This window comes from Aythya marila (assembly GCF_965140915.1).
Source record: "Aythya marila genome assembly, chromosome: 21".
NCBI lineage: Eukaryota > Metazoa > Chordata > Aves > Anseriformes > Anatidae > Aythya > Aythya marila.
In genome coordinates, this window is record NC_139062.1 from 3415915 (window position 1) to 3433813 (window position 17899).

Genomic DNA, 17899 nt, shown 5'->3' on the forward strand with positions numbered 1-17899 from the left:
CACTTGCAGCTTCAGTGTTTACGCACAACCCTGTATTCTCATGAACAAACATCAATGTTGCAATCATCTGAAGGGGAACGGAGAGGAACGTGGATCTACAAGCCAAAAGCTTCTAGAAACTTAGATAAATTAGTAGGGTTTGGGCTTTGTGGGTTTTTGTTTGTTTTGCTTTTTTTTGGCCAATTTTCAACTAAGCAAGCAGAACTACTGCTAAGGGTTTACTTCAGCTAATGACACTTCAGGCTAATTCAGCTTGTGCTGAAGAAGCTCATTTGTTATTCAGACACATTTAACTTTGTAACTTCACAAGGGCTAGGTTTACTCCATTTACCAAAACCCAGGAATTCCAGAGATTTTCTCAATACACAATCAGCTCTCCATTGGTCTGTGCATTTTTATTATTTTTTCAACAGTGGCACCTTGTGATCAAAACAAAGTATTACAGTTTTAAAATATAGTATCTCCCAGAATGGAAATCCCTAAGTGAACAAATACAAAACAGTACTGGATATCTGTATTCCCACTAAAGACTGATTCAAACACTTTTTCTGGCTATTCATTCCTAAAGTCTGACAACTGCACTTCTTGTAGCCCAAATAAAAGCTTCAATTACATTGTGATAATTTAGACGACAAATTTAACACACATGGTGTTATTTTCCCACTCATCTAATCACTACTGACTAGATATGCAATGATGTCCGTCCTATTAAAAAAAACAAACAGCCATCTTCTGTAGTAAATGTTCACATTAACCAAATCCTTACCGAGTCCATGTTTTCTCCACTTGACTCATTTTGCATCCTGTACAGACTCTTTGCTAACGAAACTAAAATGATATGCATCAAGTGTTAAATTTTAAAAATTGTTCAATGAAGTAAAAAGCCTTATTTGCTTAAGATTTTCAAATCTCAAATAACAGATGGAGAAGTGCTAGAAAAATCAAAGCACTAGAAATGTTAGTGTTTCATCAATAATGCTTTGACTTAACAGGATCTGTGAGCAGAACGTCTTTTAGTTTTCTGACTAACTGAACATACTCCATTTCCCAAACAGAACCCATGAGCCAACCAAGGTTTCACCTGCAACTTGGTAACACAAATGTTTATCCCAGTGTCAAAAGTCAGATGCCCAAAGAGTCCCACTCACTCTGCAACTACCTCTAATTTGGTCTTGGATTTCTTTTATTCTCCTCATTCTTGCGCTATGCTTCTCAGTACATACTTGACTGTGTAGGCAAAGGCTGCAAAACCAACTATAACAAACAAGTTCGCCAAAGCTCCACCTAAGAGTCCATGGTTACGATTGGCCTGCTGGAGGCCTGGATGATTGGCAGGTGCCAGCGGAACGTGCCCGTTAAGAAGGGGTATTCCATTCTGACCATAGTGTGCTTCCCCGTCAGGGACAACATCTGGTAAAGGGAGGGATGGAGGTCTGTTGTTGAGCTCTTCTTGTGCTTTCTGTTTTTGTTTAATCTCCTGGAGGGGAAAAAAAAAAAAAAAAAAAAGTCTGCAAATTAAAGTAGTGAAACTTTTAGGTGTTTTGAACAGATTACAGTAGCCAAGTTCTTACATAACTTTAGGAAAAGGATATGGTACATTTCCTCATATTGTAGATCTTTCAAGCTAAATTAGCTGTGCTACATTTGTACAGTCTCCTCAACTTCCTCCAAAATGACCTACTTCAGTAATTGACGCTAGCGATCATTTGTCCAAGTTTATTTTTAGTCCACCTGTACATCTGCTAGAAGCTTTTTTCAGAAAAGAGAAATTCTTGCATCAACAGCCTTGCATGTCCAGCTTATTCTGAACACAAGATACTAAAAAATTGAAGAAGGAAATCATAGAGGCTTAGTAAAATTAAGACTATAAGTATTATATGTTAAAAATCTGCCTGTACTTGGAACAGCAGTTATCGATGAACATCACATTAAAAAAAAATTAAAAAAACAATCTTTCTGATGATTTAGGTTCTACCAAAACATGACCTCATGACTTCAGGTATCTCCAACAAAAACACATCTCTCCCCCACTTAAGAAAACGTCTGGAAAAGGGTCTTCTACATCTTTTCCTCATTTTTAGAGTATGTATTCTTTGTACAGTAATTAAGACTTGCAATTCGACAGAATTTGTACCACACAACAGAGTATGCCTGACATAATACATTTTATCCTCAGAATTCCAAGCGACAGTGAGCATCAGCATTCTTACAGTTTAATGGTGGGCTCATGAAACAGTCTCTCACAGGACCTGTTCCCTTCATGTGGTATCCAGAAAGTTAACCCTCAAAGTCTGAACAGTAGGCTGAAAGAACTGAATTCCCTCACTAAGAAGTTACATGAAGGAATCACGTTGAGACAGGAGAGAACAAAGGCAGACCCTTCATTCTTAACAGATAAGACCTTTCAAAACCAAGAATCACGAGTGGAAATTAGCTAGTGAATCCAAAAGGTGTCAATGAAGTAAGACTTCTTCTACACACTTCAGTTGTTACCTGTAGCTGAAGATACAAACTGCCCATCAATATACCCAGAGGGTTAGTGTTGTGCAAGGAAGATACACGTCCTGATAAGATGTCACTCATTCTCAGAACTTGAACAGGAAGAACATAATGACCTCTGATTGTAAAGGTCTATTAAAAAAAAACATCTGGGACAATGAGGGACCAAGTCCAGATATACAAAGATCAGTCCTACCTCAATTCAACATAGTGTGTAATTCTAAAATATTGGCAACACAACCCTACCTGCTGTGTGTGCAGCTTAGTCAACATTCAAGCTTTTAATTCTTAGACCTTGCAAAAGTGCCTTTTAAAAGGCTTCCAAGGTTGACAAATGTAGCCAGTGTCTTGGAAGAGTCCTAAACAACTAGTTAGATTTTCAACTTCTGTGTAGATTTATCGAAAAACAAATTACTGCATGAATGGATTCCCTTACCTCCACCACTTCAGGGAAGAGCTCACAGAAGACTTTATCTTTTAAATTAAATGCTAAGCTTTGTGCAGCGAGTTGTCTTTTCTGTGGAGGAAAACAAGAGTTAGCAGCAGTACCATACAAGCAAAGTTAACACACTTTAATGCTGCATCTGGTTACTTCCCACAAGAATGGTGAAAACCGCTAGCCAACTAGTTTCTAACATTTACAACTTTATACCTGTCAGTATTATTCACTATAACACAGATTTCTAAACTCAAACTGCGTTCTTGTGCCTTCATTTTATGGGATTAGTGTTCTGTACTGGTGTGCCTGCTTGGCAGATATTTCTAACGGAGAATTTAAAGCATACTTTTTAGCAAAAAACACTTGAAATTTTCTTCAAAACCCTCCCCCCGTCCTCACACTTCCTAAAACTGACTTGATTCGACTGCCCATCACTTGCAGTAGACCACAATATATTTCTTCCATAGATATCAAAACATCATCTATCGCTGTTGTGATAACTTCGAGGTCACGTTCAACCTTTCCTCAACTGGCAGAAGGTACATGACACAATCTGGAGCTTACTGTGAACTCTGAAGTCTCTATGCTGCCCAGTGTGGGGCCCTTTTCCACCATAAAACTAAGAAGGCCCGTCAAGATCGTTGAGACTGACCAAGCTGGATTCCATGTATCAGGGTGGAAATCAGTGATTGAAAGACATAACCTTCAAAAATATAAGACAGAATGTGTTTATTTTTGCCATTAAAATGATTACACGTTATACGTATTGCTAAAACAGTGTTAATTGCTTAAGTGTTAGAAGAAAATCCTTACCTTGTATTACACTTAAACCTTCCATTAGGTGTAATCATATAAATACTAGGAGGTTTAAAAGGAAATTCTCTGGGGAATATTAGTTTCCCATGATAATAGCCACCTGCATTACATAAAGAGATGAATTACTTATTTTGCATGAAGATGAAGCCCTAAGCTACTCAACCTGGGCCAAATACAACCCTTTACCTTACTCCTTCACCCCCTCTCACTAGAGACCAAGTTCATTATCCTGTGCCTCTAAACACAGGAATACTGATCCACACCTGCAGTAAATTTACTTTGAAGGCTATTCCCTGACATGCATATCACAATCAGTACTTTCTCTTTTCAGGTCCCTAATACGTTTAAGGAATATCAGCCCAAGTGTATTTAATACAATATAAACGCATCAGTTTCCCACCAACATAACTAACCACAAATGAAGCCTTGTGAAGAATCTGACGTTTAAAAGCGTTTTGCAAAAGGCTGCAGAAGTTAATTAATGCAGCTTTTTTTGTTCCCCACTTTCTCTAGAAAAATTCATAGAGAATACATGCCTCAGCTCAGTAAGAGCTGCTTGTATGGTAGCAGATAAATAAGTCCCATTCAAAAAATTCCATTCTTGTTTCATTTCTTAGGATTTTTTAAAATTATTTTGACTATCATGATACCTAAAGCAAGCTATCTACTCCAAGACCTTTGTAATTACTTAACAGAAACTCATCTCCCTTCAATTTAACACAAACATGGTTTCGCTAGCACCCTCAACAACTGAAAAATTAAGTCAGTTGTATCCCTAACTCTTTTCAACAACCTATCATGCACGTCAGATAGGTTTGAAACTGTATTTACAGTTTTAGAGCTATTAACCATAGTTATACTTTGCCCATTCAAAACAGCCATGCAATTACTCAAACACGCCAATCACAGCGTAAACTACACGCGCGTTTTCACGACGTGCTTTTACCTTCATAGGGAGTCATTTCAGGTCCCCGGACAACATAGTGCCTAAGAGAAAAAGAAATTAAAGCAGGGTGAGAGCCAGCATACAATCAGCCATCCATTTCTCTAGAGAAATGAAGAGCTGTATCACTTCAAAACAGTTTCATGCGCCACCTCCCAAAACCAAGATTCCCATACAATCTGGAGGAGTAAGGGAGTCAGACTTGACAACCTGGAAAGTCTTGTTCTCTCCACAAGTGTGTGAACAGTTCATTCTAGTTCTTACCATTCAAGGATATTAGATGGGAGGGGTTCTGCACATATATAAGGCACTGGATCTTTCTTAATTCGAAGGTAATCTTGTTTAAGTCTCTGTGTTGCTGTCGTTGGTGCTCTCTTATTACTGTTGTTGCTCATCTAGTTTTCAAAAAAAAAAAATAAAATAAACACAGTCTTAATAGGTGTAGAGCTATTACGTTTCACTGAAGCTCCAGATTTCTGGAAAATCTAGAGTATTTTTAAATATAATTACCATAACTGTTAAGTAGCAGCTTAACCAACTAACACATTCCCAAAAGACTCCATACATCATCCAAGCTGGAAGATGCTCCTTCCAGGAAACTGCTGCGTAAATGTATAAGCAGCAAACAGCCACCAAGAGAACAAGCTGCCCCACAGAACGCACGTGCACTGTTAATAACCATTTCTGTGTTTAGGCTGACCATGCGCCATTAAGATAATTTTTGAAAGGGCTTAGTCCTTTGGACTAATTCATTTTCCAATTTAGTTTGAGTATCTATTATGTGAAACTATTCACAGTTTAAATTCATTTGCTCTTTCTACCACATCCAGTTATTTAAAATAATAACGAACGAGAAAACACCGTAATTGCATTAATGACTTTGGGGTGAGGAAATTTAAGTTAAACCTGCTCAGGATTCAGTTAAATTTACAGAAGGGAACTTCAGGCACAGGTTATTCTCTTCCAGACAAAAACCTCACCCAAAATCAGACAAGTCAGTGTGAAGAATGGAAACTCCATGCTGTTTTCAAAACAAAGAAAGTATTACCCCTTACAGGGCATCTACAGAACACACAGCAATTAATAACTGCCATTTAGCTTGCTTTCCCTCAGAGAACAAGTGACTTCTTTACACTTCGAAATTCAGAAGAAAATGAAAGATTTTAGAAGCAGTTTGTACAAAGAGATAAGACAATGCTCACGTGATAGCAGCATCTGACTCCAAAAGTATGTGAAATGCCTTTGAACCTTCTTATTCCTTCACTTCAAGAAGATAGCCAAATACATTTCTTGAGAAGTGGTATTTATGTCACTAGCAATAACCACATGTGGTCAAATACGCAGACCTTCCTCAAAATAACCCCGCTTAACCCATTTTTTGTTAAAATCATTGTACACCATTTGAACACACGGTAGCTTTCCTTGAAAGAAGTTGCACGTGCTTTTAAGTCACCTGCCTTTAAATCAAAATACTAATTCTTCTCTAAAGAAGTTTACTTCAGAAGTTTACGGTTCACTTTGTATTTTTTTAACTGAAGGAAAAAAATCATTCTGCAGCCTTGCAACAGTGCCCCTCACTACGGACTGCGAGAAAACACACTGAAACCTCTCCTGACGCAGAGTTATCGAGGTTTTGATAACCCTCAGGGGTTTATCTAAGAGAATATTTATATTTAAAACGCGAAACCGAACAGGAACGCTTACAGCAGCCAGAAATCTCCCCGAGGAAGAGGAGAAGGAGGAAGGGGACCCCCAGGCTGCCCTCAGCGTGCTGCCCACAGCCCCCGCGGCCCAGCTGGGGGCCGGGCAGGGGGCGAGGGGCGAGGCCCGGGGACAGGGGGCGGCCGGGCCCCGTCCCCTCAGGCCCCCACTCACCTCTCCTCGCTACGGCAGCCCCCTCCAGCGCCCGGACGCGGCCCGGCGGCCAAGCGAGGGAGGCCGGGAGCGGCTGGGGGGCGGCGGGCAGGGCCGGGCAGGGCCGGGCAGGGCCGGGCAGGAGGGGCCGGGCAGGGCCGCGACCCCCGCGCCTCCCGCTGCGGAGCGACCGCGGCTCCCAGCCAAGATGGCGGCCCGGCGCAGTGCTGCCGGCCGCTTCCGGGAAGGAGCCGCCCTGCTTCCGGGGTGAACGGACGTCACGTCCGGGCGGCTGGCTGCCCTCACCACCTCCCTCCCGCCCCGTCATGGCGGCCGCGGGGGTGCAGGCAGGGGGGTGCTGGGCTCTGCCTCGCCCTCTGGGTTCTCTCCCGGCCCCTTTCCAGTCAAAAATCACCTCTAAGCGGTCATGCAAGTTGGCTGCAGGGGAAAGAACTGTGGCAAAAGCACTGCAGTGTATTGTGACATGGACGTTCAGCCTTTATGGCTTCACGTGAAATTGTGTTTAGGGGGAAACTCGGGGTTGTCTCGACTTTTGTTGCCTGCTCTGCCTGTATTGTGCCACACGGCGCCCAAATAACAGAATCACGAAGGTTGGAAAAGCCCTCCATCTGGTCCAACCATCCCCTACCAGCAATGTCACCACTAACCCGTGTCCCCAAGCACCATGTCCAACCTTTCCTTAAACACCCCCAGGGACAGTTCCAGTGCCTGACTGCTCTTTAGTATCATTACTATTTAAATCTTCTTTAAATCCCTCAAATGTGTAAGTGCCAACTCATCAGTGGCCAGTCAGTACACAGCCAGTATTTCTGTTCCAAGACTCTACCCATGGCCCCATAAAAAGAGAGCAAAACGTTTTATATCATACTGTATATAATTAGTTGTTGCCTCAATAATGTTTAAGAAGAGCAAAACAAATAATTCCTTTATAGTTGGGCCAACTGTGATAAAAACTGAATGGGTATTACCTCTTTGTTAATTTAGGATCACACATCCAGGTCATCTCATGTGTAATCACAGAAGTCTTGCTCCACTGAAGTGAATGCAGAGCTCTTCTGGGTCTTCAGCCCTTACTTAGCTCGCTGTCCGCTGTCAAATTTGATGGTTTTAAAAAAAAAAAAAAAAAGAAAAAAGAAAAAAAAGAATTAACAGCAGTGATTTGAATCCAGCTCTAAACTGAGTTTCAGATATATTGAATTGGAATACTTGTAATTCCTATTGTATTTGTTCACACACAAAAATCTCCATGCAAATAAAAATAACTCTTCAAAATAAGAAATTACCTAATTTTGGTTAACATTTAATGTTATAGCACACTAGTTGTCACCGATATACTGATCTTGAGGTCTCTTCCAACCTAGAAATTCTGTGTGATCTGTGTGTGTGTGTGTATCTCAATGTAGAGGAATTTTCTGCTCAATTCACTGCTTTTCTTTCAAGGCTTTTGAAATTTGACACCCAGATAATATTTCTGAAATGGAATTCATAGGCAAAACCCCATGATTGCAATAAAGGCCAGAATTTTTCCTTATGTTCCAGGAGATGCAGGCATCTTCCACAGGGATAGAAACTGGAGTTTCCAGTTCTCTGTACCTGAGAATTTCTCATCCGTACCCAACAGAGGGCAGTGGTAGCCCACACTTTTTTTAAGCTCTTAGTTCCTTTTTATTGTATGAGCTGTTTTCTAGGGTTGCACTCTACATATGGGTGTGTGGAGGTTAGTCAACAGCAAGAAGGAAAAATACAAACAAATGGCTGTGATGTCAGTACCGATGGCTGAAAACCAAATTTGGAACCATCTATACATGTTAAACTTAACTTTGTTTGTACAGACTGGGGATTGCAAAATATTGTGTCCTTGTGAAATATCTCACTTGAGTATATCTGCCCTTGTTTAGTGGGAGTACTTGGTTTTCATTTATTTTCTACGCATTGAGGCAGAGCTGTTGTGCCAAGTGACTGTCGTATTAGACCCCAGAGACAGCTACAATCGTGCAGCAAACTGGAGTGGTGTATGGACGCACAGGGCCACACACAGAGATGTAGCAATTCTTGTTATTTAAACATCAAACATCAAGAACAAATATTTTTTCCACAAGTAGGGAAAGAGACCTTTGGGGAAAAATAAAATAAAATAAAATAAAATAAAATAAAATAAAATAAAATAAAATAAAATAAAATAAAATAAAATAAAATAAAATAAAATAAAATAAAATAAAATAAAATAAAATAAAATAAAATAAAAAATCTGAAATCTGAAAATCATAAAGAGAGAAACTAACCAAGGAAAAGTATTTTCTGTTCTCTGAGAGGAAACAAAATTTTCATTTCACAGTAGTTTCATTTGAACTGTATAGTATGTTCCATGATTAGCTCATATTCCATCCACAATAAACAGATTTTTTTATATGCGAAGTGTTCACATGTCCCACCTATGGCCTTGTCAAAACTTTCTGAGAGTCTTTTAGTTAAGTTTATCAGACTGTATCCTTTTCTTTGAACTTGATTTAGGTACCCTGAAATGCTTCATGGGAAAAAAAAAAAAAAAAAAAAGTCTTTCTTCAAATGAGGTAATATTTGATCTGCTTTGTTTTAATTTCTTACACTAATTCATTGTTATATCTAATCTGAGCTCAGAGTTTACAAATGTTTGAAGGTTTTTGAAGAACAGAAGGAACTCTATTATAAACTATTAAAGATGAAAAACACCGTATAATTGCAAGGTATTATTAGAATACAGTATTAGCCTAAACATATTCAACCTAATAAATTCCCCATGGCAACTCATTCAGTATAATATGTACCTAGCTTTATACCTTCTGACCTGGAGATAATCACCTTTTTTTTTTTCTTCCCTCTGTCACACCATTTTATCTTTTTTAAGATTTCACAGAACTATTACTAAGTCATTTAAGTCTAGAGATGTGAGAAACATGAACCTGAAGACTCTAAGAAAGGCTCCAGGATGCTGGGGGATTTGAAATGATGTGTTTATTTCTCTGTCATTCTCTCTAATGTTTCCCAGCCCAAAAGTATTTCATACATAAGTCTGTTGTCATTAACATTCCATTCATCTGCCTGGTATGTTATTCTCAGCACTAATGATAGCATAGAATGAGACTTCTCTCTCAGAGTAGTTTCATTCTTTCTTCCCAGTTGTTTTCGAAAATGCAAATGAATCACATCCTAGAATTTCTGCAAAGCAGCTTTGGTGCACTGCTGTCATGTCTTGAAGGCATGTTTTAAAGCTAGGCTGGGAAAGTCAGGTTTAAAATACCGTTCCAAGATTCTGTTTTTAAATCAGTAAGTGCGCCAAATAAGTACATACTGCTAAATTAACTTTGAAAGTGATTAAGTCAAGTTGAGATTGTTGATAGAAAATACCGTGTATTTGTATTTTTGTAGAAATACACTATCTCGTGAAGGCTGGAATCAAGCAAAATCGCATGGGCTGTTAAAGGACATGAAAACATCTTCATGTGCTTGTGATAGATTCTCTCTTTATACCTATTGATGTCTTCAAGGGCCCAAGTCTAGATGGGTCTGAGGTGGGATACGTCCAGCTGGGGCTGTATGTGTTCCTGGTGTTGTAGCAGCCAGATATGGACTTTCAGAGTCTGCTGCAACTTCAGAACAAATTGTTGTTCAAAATATGTTTTTAACTTGTTACCATCTGAATCTTCTGCCATGGGTCTTTTCCTCTTAGTGTCAATTTTTAGATTAGTTAATATAATGCTATTCCCACTTCCCCCATTGCCATTCATTGATATGGCAACTGATTGAAGTTTCTGAGAGCACAGACCTTTTGCATTAGTCTTTTAAAATATGGAGCTGTCTGATTTTCTCACTGCAGAAAAAAAAAAAAATCCTTTTGTTGTAATCAGAAGAAAAGCATTGCAAATTTTCAGGTCAAATAGAAATTCAGAAGTCAGAATTCAGAGAACTGATCTCTGTTCTATTCATAGGTGCCTTTGGGCATGCAGGCTCTCTAAGCTTCACTTTCTTGTCCTGTCTCACATGGGCTGAGCTATGTTTCCTCACGATAATGTGTGTGTGTGTGTGTGATGGTGGATTTAGAACATTCCCCAGGAAAGTTACAAGGCTGAACAATTTTGAATTGCAGAATTTTGAGGAGCTGCTGTCTTCAGATGATTTCTGAGCAGTTCAATGAGTAATGAAAATAATTACCTTACCACCATCACCACCAAGCCCCCGTATCACTTTATACCAATTTTCTGGGAATAGGTGTAAAAGATTCATCTCTAGTAGATGACATTAAATGTACAATTCAAAGTGTACCCAAACTCTTTTGTGTGAAAAAGGAAACTTCTGACATTTCTCAATCTCATATAAACATGGAAATTCACCAAAAAAAAAAAAAAAAAAAAAAAACGACACCACACCTATTTGAAATTGTCGTCATCTTCTTCTGCCATCAGCTTGGAGCAAGCATTAACTAAGATCAGCCCAAACCACCATAGACACAATAATGAAGAATGACATCAGAGGATTCTAAGTCCTGTTGCTCTCCCTCTTCCAGATCTATTTCTTAAGTCACTTTAAGTACTCCTTTAAGGTTCGCATTTACAGTAGAAAGTTTCTGCTTTACTAGCTAATCACATTCCAGAAGAAGAAATACAGTTGTGGGAAGAAAGATTTCAATTCCAGCGGTGTTTCATCACTGAGCTGTATGACCTGAAGCAAATTGCTTCAGTTCTGGTTTTGATTCCTGTCACCCTGCATCTTGCGTGGTCATTTGTACTAGAACATTAACCTTGTAGGACTGCAGAGAGTAAGTCCTTTGCCTCATTTTCTCCCTCACACGAAAGTACTTTGTGCACTACTGCATGCTTGCAGTCAAATGAGTATTTGGAGGCTGACTTTGGTGGATGAAGAAATATTTTGAAAAAGAAAAGGCACCCAGAGGAATGCAGTGAGGGGTGATTAATGTTCACATGTACTCAAATGCAGTCTTGCCCAGTAAACGTGGCAATGCTGTGGCTGCTGACCCTCTCTCTGTTCAGATTATCTACAAAGACGGAGAAGGCTTGGAACAACAGCCATGTCTCGAGGCTGCTCAGAACTGAGGATGCTGATGAGACAGAAAGTCTAGTGTCTCAGAAAGATGTTTGCTACATCCACAGAGAAGCAGTTTCCCCAAGTCCTGTTACCAACAGCTATGTTACAGTGGGGTCAGGAGAGGTCCTAACTGCATAACTCATATGTACTCAGTGGGCAGATTTTTCCTTTATACCACAAGGGTTGACCATTGAACCCACTGCTGCTTCAGAAAACCAAGATAGGTCTCTTTGGTTGAGCAGGGAAAAAGCCAGGAGCCTTTACTTCTGCCCTGAACACAAAGAACAACCCCCCAGGCCCTTTACTGGTTTCGCCCTCTCTATGGCCCATGGAACTGAAAGATCAGCCAGTTATAATGTGCTTTTTTACCCTACACATTTGTGTAATGAGTTCCCTTACTTGTATCACAGTGACACCCCGAATCTATGCATTTTGTTTGCTGTATAAAGCGACTGCTAAATAACACCACATAAATATTTTAGAGCTACAAAGGCAGAGTTTGCTAACCGCGAGGACCTTACTGCCTACCGGCAGGAGATACATTGAAGAAATCATTGCCCAGTGAATCACTGGAAGGGTGTGGTGGCCTCTCATTCCTCCCAGGACAGGGGGCCTCAGGGAACAGAAGGTGCTGGGCAGACCCTGGCAGGTTGCTCCATAGTGAAAGGTAGGGCCAAGATTCAGAGCAAGCCGAAGTCACAGAGATCAGTGAAGAAGGCAGCTCAGGAGTGGTGTGTCCAAGCAGGAGAGGTGTGGGATTGGGCAGAGAGGCAAGGAGCCTGGATAGACTGCAGAAGAAGAGGAAAAAAAAATGGGGAAAAACACTGTCATCTGAAGGGTCTTAGAGTTTTGGGTTTGTACTGTTTAAGCACTAATAAATATTGCTGAACTGTACATAATCTTGACTTTTTAAACTTTCTTCTTTCTTGGGTAATGCAGAAATTTTACATGTCTTTTTTTCTTTTTTTTTCGGCTTTCACAAAATAAATTTGGAATTCTGCCTGTTAAAGGCAGAGAATATTTGCTGTTCAATCTAAAGTCTACACCACTCCATCAACTCCAACTGCAGTTGTAACTACCCGCGTACAGATGGGAACTATGATATTGAGAAACTAAATCACTAGCCCAGGGTCACATCTGTAACAAAGCACTAACCTATCATGTTTTGCACAATCTGAGCTTGCATTTAAACCAAGAGATATCCTTAAGCAAGGATCCATCAGGTCTTTTTTGTAAGAGTACAGGATGTTAATGCAAATGTCTTGGCCAGATTCCGTTCAAGTAATTGCGTTCTGCCTTCCTGAATTCCCCTCTAATTTCAAGTGCATATGAGATGCCTCACTTCCAGGTCTAAGCTATGACCAATGTCATTTGCATCAAAACATCTTGCTGCTGTCCCATCTAAATGTGGTTCCACTTCATTGATGGAAGAAATCATGTCTGTAGGGGTTTTTGGTTTGGCTTCCTCATAAAGTGCTGCCAAGTTGACACTGTTAATCTTTGGTCCAAAGGCAATTTAGAAGTGTTGAGTGTTTATTTGTTTTTCTTGTTTTAGTCCTTTGTCCTCTGAGGGATTTTATTGCTTTAACTACCATACTTGCATTTACTAAACGAAGTTGTCCTATTTACTTTAGCTACGGGTAATTCCTTGGTTATAAAGGGGTAACTTTCCTTCAGTGAATGTTTTGTCACTATAGGTAGTGCATTCTGCTTCATAGTATTACAGAAGTACAGTGTATTATTATCTGCTAGACTATCATTTTGTAGAATTGCCAGAATCTTTTGATTCCCTAGGAAACGGATCCCCATCATTTTCTTTTGACAGGGAACTGATAACTTGTCCATAAATAACTTCAACATGAATAATTATCTTGAGCTTCAGATAAGGGCTGTGATGGTTCCCGGGTATCACTGATGCATTGTTGATCATGTGGCAATTGTTCTATTACTTTGAAGCTCCATTTTTCTTCTACAAAGAAAGGTTAAGTTTATTTATCTGCCTTTAGTGGAAGCATGCATGCTTAATCATTTGGTGAGTGTCACACATTTCGAGCTGTCTGAATTAAAGGTTCTGCATCAGCAAGTGCCAAATGTGAATCATAATCTTTGTTTTCCATAATCACTGCTGTTATGATAATGATCGACGTTGTTCATTTATAGGTCAGATGAATATTTCCAGGCATCATACTTCTGTTGGCTTTTGCTTCTTTTTCTACAGGCTAAATTTGAGAGGCAGCAGGCAATCAGATGGCCTTAGCTGACCCAAATAAAATAACAAGCAATTTAGCCTGAGCACCACTGTTGGAATCCCCGATAAACTTGCTGAACCCAGAGCTTTTTTTCCTTTTGATTTCCTCTCCTGCCTGGCTAAGGCCAGGAGTGACCTCCTTCCTGATGATTGGCATGGAATTATTTCTACTTGGAAAATAATTCTGGCATGTTTCTGAGTCAGAAAGAGGAAAGGTCAGTCCTCTTCCTTGTTTATTCCCCTGATAAGGAGTCCCATCACCAGAATTCTCTTCCCGTTTACCTCCCTACCCTGTGCTTCCCCAGTAATTGGCACACAGCTATCAGTGGCCATATGCGTGGCCTTGTAATGACATCACCCGTAGACACGCAGACAAACACTGCGACATACCAGTTTCTCCTTACTGTTCATCACTTTCACTCCAAGCCTTTCACTGCTTCTGCGTGCTCCTCTTTGGCATTTGACATTTGTATGATTGCACTGCTCTTTGTATCCAAAGCACAGCATGCCTAGTATTAGAATTAGAATTATGTTATTAAGCTATTACCTTGCAAGATGGATGTATGCCTTCAAAAGCCATTATAATGGCTGTGGTTTCATTACTGCTGAACTTCCTTTAAAGTCAGGTAACCTGTACAGATAACTATTCTTCAGAGATGGTTTGGAAATTCGTAGCAAGTTTGTGTGTCTAAACATTTTTCCTGTCTCATTTAAAATAGTAATTTACTCCTACAGGAAGGATTCTGGCTGAGCTGCCAGGGTTTTGTTTTCCTCGTTAGACACATAATGAGCCTCATTGAACGGTTTGATTTGCTAAATTTCTTCAGCAAATATGCCTCTGCCTTGACCTAGAGGAATTGCCTCCAGTGCCATCAGGCCTTTTAATAAGGAAGTGTCCCCTGCTTTGTACAGCTTGCTAAGCAGCATAGACCACCTGGTAAACGTGGAGAAGCCAATTCAGTGTAGATAAACAGCTCACTTATTGATGCAAGCTTTGGTAGATGCAGCAGCATTGTAAGAAGACATCTCTGAAGAGGAGAGAATCTGTTTAGAACTGCTGGTACAAACCATGCTTAGGATTTATGTCTGCCAGCATGGACTCAGGGCAACTTAAAAATAAGTATACGTAAGGCATTATCAGAAATAAGATAGCAAGGCAGCATGATTTCCTGTAGCACACAGAATAAGAGAATGTCATCCCATCTCACGGTCTACACTGAATATTCATGACAACGTGTCCTAGGGAGTCTTCCCCTGAGGGGTGCTCAGGGCATATTCTGAAGTCTGTGACAGATCAAAGTTAACCTGCCCTTGCTCATCATAGCAGCAAAAAATACAATCTTACCCTCTTTGTAGTCCAATATTGTATTTCATGTGTAACAGATATATATAGCATATGATATTCTTGAACAAAGAACTGACCTAACTGCAGCAGGGAAGCAGGGGATGCCTTGAACAGAGTAACTGCTGCTGGTTTATCAAGTCAAAGACAATGTTTAGACTATTGATGGAACAGAATATGAAGCTGATGTTTGTTGCCAGAACCTGCCGGAAGACTCCAGCCAAAAGTGCCAGAGGTAATGAAGAGAATCGGGGTATTTTATCTTAAGACACTTTTCAAAATCAAGTAATAAAAAAGGCATTACTTACATTGTTGGCCTCACTGTCAGTCCTTGTGTGATGAGTGAATGATTGTGTCCTGTCAAAGGGGAGAGAGAATTTGAGAAAAAGTTATTATGTAAAGGAGATAAGCCCACACAATGTACATTCACTTCTGTTCTTGATCTGTAGATCTCAGTGCTACAAATGGGTCTAGAAGTGAAGATAATCTCTGGATCTCGATCCATCTCGCTGATGAAGTGAGAAGAAAGTGTATTAAGCAACGAGCACTGCATGGAGCTCATCAATGAGGCTGGAAGCTAAAGGCCCAGAGATATGGGGTCTGATGCAGGGAGCACCCCTTGCACATTTTCAGAAAATATCTGCAGGACCACTAAATGCACAAAGATTTTTTTTGGCCTTTTGTCTAATACAGAAGTAAAGATTCTCTTAAAACACTGGATGAGATCTAGGAATACATCTTAAAAAACATGTTTAAATACTCCAGCATGACTACTACCCATCCTGTTGCAATTAACAAGCAGTATCAAAGCAATAGTCATCCCCATGCTTACATGGCAGCTTACATCACCAAAGCTTTATACAAACACCAATTAGCGCTCTAAACAATGCTGCCAAGTGTCATTACGTTTGTTGCAGAGGTGAGGCAATCCAAGAGGCAAAAAGATTTGCCCACGACTGCCCAGTGAAGAGAAAAGTTCAAAAGTTTAAGGCTTTCAGATAGGTATTTCTTTATCATGCTGTGGCAGACTCTGCCCTCGTCTGTGGGTGGAGTGACATCTTCATGGCCATTATTTTTTGCAGTCCTGGTAGTTAAAGAAATAAATAACTTCTTGTTGCATTTGTTTTATTAGTATTTTCTGAAAGCATGCTGGATACTGGACAAAACACCCTTGGCAAGCAAAGAGCCTCCACGAAAATTTAGTTTTTGAGCAAATGGTTGTGAAGTGTCTGGAGGCTTCTGCCTTTAGGTGGGTTTTGTACAGAGCTGCTGGGGTAAACTCCATGCCAGTTTAGCTCCTTTTGGTTTCAAAAGACTCCTGGTCTGACTTTTGGGGGCTGTCTGTGGACTTCTCCGGAGGTTTTCTGTTAGCACTGACCAGACAGGTCAGACCAGGAGTATTTGGGCTGTTCAGGTGGACTGTTCGCTCCGCATTACTCACGGTTACGTACGGGCTGTCAGAGTCACGTGGCAGCATTTCTACTCCTTGATTGGCAGGTAAAGCTTTCCTGAGCATGAAAAAATGAAAAACAAATGATTAATAGCAAATCTTCAGGCTTACCAGTTAAATACAGTGCTTTCCATATGAATAAGCACACCCTAAGCATGGCAGCAAACAGAGACAGGGAACACAGACATTCACAGCTCACCCCATCTTCTGCGAGTCTCAATGAATCAAAAATAAGTCATCTACGTGACCTTTACATTAATCTAGCATTTTGTGTTGCTTTTGACATCATTGTAAGGTTAGAAAATTATCTGGTTTTCAAAGCTGTGTCTTCTCTTCAACCGTAACGCCTCCTGAGAGGATTTTGCCTGAATTCTGAGGGTTGTTATTGAGCTTTTTAAAGTTTTCAGTGCCCGTAGCCTGTTTGTACATTTGCCACTGGGGCACCAGCTCTATGACATTGCAGCAACTCAGGCACAGCCAGACCTGTTCTTTAGGAGGCTGAAGGAATCCGTCGGAGGCTGCTGCTGGAAAATACAGTATTTAACCCAAAAGCAGCCATCTGCAGAGGTATGACAGCTGCCACAGCCACTTATGTAATAGCTAGTTTCAGTTACTGATTTGCTAATGACTGTTTTGCCCTTGCGCAGTTTGTTCCAAGTTTCTTCATTCCCCTCCTTCCTAGCTGCCATACTGTGGTGCCTCTTCTTCTTGTCCACATCTCTTCCAGCTCCCAGTAGGAAAGCCTGAATTTGCTGGATGGAATAACCCCCAGGAACTGCTAACGCATTGCATTGCAGTCTCTGTCCTCGGTACCAAGAGGAATAGGGACCACGGGGGGAGATCTGCATTCCTGTTCCCTGAAGACAGGAGCCAGAGGTGCCATCTACCACCTTCTCCAGGAGCTTGGACAACTGCTCAGGGAGATTTGGCGTTTGGGTGTGATGGAGATACGGGGTCTGTGATTGCAAGGCGGCTGCATCGCTTATGTCCACAGAGCAAGAAGTTCTTACTGATGTCCTACAGCCTCTGCCAGTCCTAATTGCCTCAGCATTCCTACAGATCCTGCGTCTGAGCTGGAGGAGGATAAAAAGTCCACCGGCAAGCAAGATTTCACCGGCCTGTCAACCTTCGAAATGGCTGAGGGGTAGGCAGGTCCCAACAGGTGGAACAGCATCTCTGAAGGCCTGTGACTAAAGAACAAGGAGAGC

The 17899-nt window shown here is 40.6% G+C and overlaps 1 protein-coding gene across 1 annotated transcript; it reads right to left on the reverse strand.

Annotated features, from left to right (window-relative positions):
• Positions 1-376: 376 nt before the first annotated feature.
• On the reverse strand, positions 377-6745 carry UBE2J2 (ubiquitin conjugating enzyme E2 J2). The gene is made up of 7 exons (XM_082777254.1): positions 6573-6745; positions 4962-5092; positions 4701-4741; positions 3752-3854; positions 3503-3641; positions 2936-3016; positions 377-1477 (listed from the first exon to the last, which is right to left on the reverse strand). Exons 2-7 carry the CDS (start codon positions 5090-5092, stop codon positions 1193-1195), a joined length of 780 nt encoding a protein of 259 aa, XP_082633380.1. The 5' UTR covers positions 6573-6745; the 3' UTR covers positions 377-1192.
• Between the last annotated feature and the right edge of the window lie 11154 nt (positions 6746-17899).

Bases quoted from the DNA above. Each gene is read 5' to 3' on its own strand.
- UBE2J2 (XM_082777254.1), bottom strand. From the start codon at position 5,092: ATGAGCAACAACAGTAATAAGAGAGCACCAACGACAGCAACACAGAGA. The intron at 4,742-4,961 runs GTAAGAACTAGA...TTTTTCTCTTAG, and splicing joins CCATCTAATATCCTTGAATG to GCACTATGTTGTCCGGGGAC. The intron at 3,855-4,700 runs GTAAAAGCACGT...TATGTAATGCAG, and splicing joins TGAAATGACTCCCTATGAAG to GTGGCTATTATCATGGGAAA.